Genomic DNA, 1813 nt, shown 5'->3' with positions numbered 1-1813 from the left:
TGTGAGACGAGGGGAGGTGGTTCTCCGAGGGACCCCTGAGAGTCCTGCGGAGGCCGGCCTGGGGCGGGGCGGGGGTGACTATCTGTTGGAGCCACGCCGTTTTTGTGCAGGATGCGTAAAGTTATTAAACTGCGAACTTTAGGGCCCACAGGAGGACAAAGCATGGCCAAGCAAAGCCCAGGAGATAATTTAAAGGAAGGCAGAGAGTGACCATGGGAAGTATTTTCTCACGTCCCTTACCTTATGGAAATTTCTGCCCGCACCTACTGCTCTGTGCAGTCGCCTGACAGTTCCTCTCTCAGCGCCCCAACAGGCCAGGCAAGTTCTCATTGCCTCAGTGCCGACAGTCATCTTGAGCACACCAGTTAAAGGAAGAAGCGGCGACCTTCAGCACACAGAGTGTGATGCAAGACAAGCCGCTTCTTGTCTGGGAATCTTACCCTGAAGCCGAGGAAGCAAGCGGGAGGGGGAGATGGGACAGGAGCTAGGACGTCAGCGCAGCTCCCACCTGGCCCTCTACCGCTGTGCAGAAAGGAAGGGCTTTGGTGGGAATCTCTGGCCCATCTGGCTCTTTGAGTTCAGAACTTTCCCCTCGTGGACTATTCACTGAGAGCCGCGGATGGAGAAATGGGGTTGTCCTGAATCTTTTTGGCGGTTTGGAAGCGGCGGTCGTTTGCTGTTGCTGTTCAGCGGTCCCAGGATGGACCCCAAGGCCTCAGGCAGGCTAAGAACGCGCTCTGCCACCAGGCTGTGCCTGCTCTTACTCTCAGAGCAGCACAGAGGGGCCACCCCCTGGGCTTGGGCTGCAAGAGCATCGTTGTGAGGACAACCAGTGTTGATCCCAGGTTCCCTATGCAGCTGCTCCCAGCAATCACAAGGGACCCGTGTTTACGCCTGGGACTTTGCCAGGCCCCAGCCTTGCCACAGACCCTTAGTTGTTTTTGCTGGGACTTAGAAAGGGGGAAGGAAATGACCTCAGAACTCAGAATCCTCGGAGGAATTTCCCTCTCCTCTCCTGGCTTTCCATTTAATAATCAGCATATAATCTGCTAAAAGGAAGGGATGTGGGTCCCCTCCCTTCCTCCTCCCAAGCCACCCCACAGCTCCCTGGTCCTTACCTAGACCTGGGCCAGTTGTGGGAGCATCCAGGAGAGAAAGTTTGAGGGGAGAGCTGGTCCGGTCTGGCAAGGGGATACAATAGCAGTCCTATTTGGGGTGCTGTGGCTTATGTAACTCAACTGTACCTGATTTCAACCTGGCCAGGCGCCTGGACCGAGGGCTGAGATGGGGGAGAAGCTGCCAGCAAAGCCGGGAAACTGCTGGCAAGAAGCAAGTGGTGGCAGGCGAAAGGAGCGGGAGGAAGATTTGGAAAGTGGCTGAGTCACCACCTCAGTGGCTCTGTTGCTGGCAGGTGCCTCATGAAGACCTGGCCCGCAGTTTTCAAAACTCCAGCGTTTCTCAACTTCAACTTAGTGGCTGACAGGACTCTCCACCCTTACCACCAGCCAAAGCGTGGTTCCTTCATTTGCACACACTGAGTTCCTGTAAAGGGGATGGTTTGGGTGTGGAAGAGGGGAGTGTGAGGGGTTTAAAAGGAAGTATGGGGACCAGGAAGAAGCAGCTGAGCACCAGGAGCCCAAGGGCCGCCTCTGCTACAACAGGATGGGTGCAAGGGGAACTCTGATAGGTGTCTGCTCTGGCCAAGTGGGGTTGGATCAGACAGGGGGTTTAGCGGAAGCCAGCAAAGCCACTGCATGGGGGCCCCGTGCAGTACCTGGGGGGTGGGGGGGGGAGGGGACGTGGGGAGGGTGGT

General features: G+C 56.6%; 1 protein-coding gene across 1 annotated transcript in view; it reads left to right on the top strand.

Annotated features, from left to right (window-relative positions):
• The first annotated feature begins 1550 nt into the window (after nt 1-1550).
• Nucleotides 1551-1813, top strand: part of Chi3l1 (chitinase 3 like 1) — a 6918-nt gene continuing 6655 nt past the window's right edge. Inside the window, exon 1 of the mRNA XM_010645047.3 lies at nt 1551-1687. Within this exon, the coding sequence (XP_010643349.1) occupies nt 1663-1687 (25 nt within the window). The 5' untranslated portion in view covers nt 1551-1662. The remainder of the gene's footprint in view (nt 1688-1813) is intronic.

Source organism: Fukomys damarensis, unplaced genomic scaffold (assembly GCF_012274545.1).
Source record: "Fukomys damarensis isolate Sample0158 unplaced genomic scaffold, DMR_v1.0_HiC HiC_scaffold_11, whole genome shotgun sequence".
NCBI lineage: Eukaryota > Metazoa > Chordata > Mammalia > Rodentia > Bathyergidae > Fukomys > Fukomys damarensis.
Note: the sequence above shows the minus strand (reverse complement) of the source record. Positions and strands in the feature narration are given on the sequence as shown.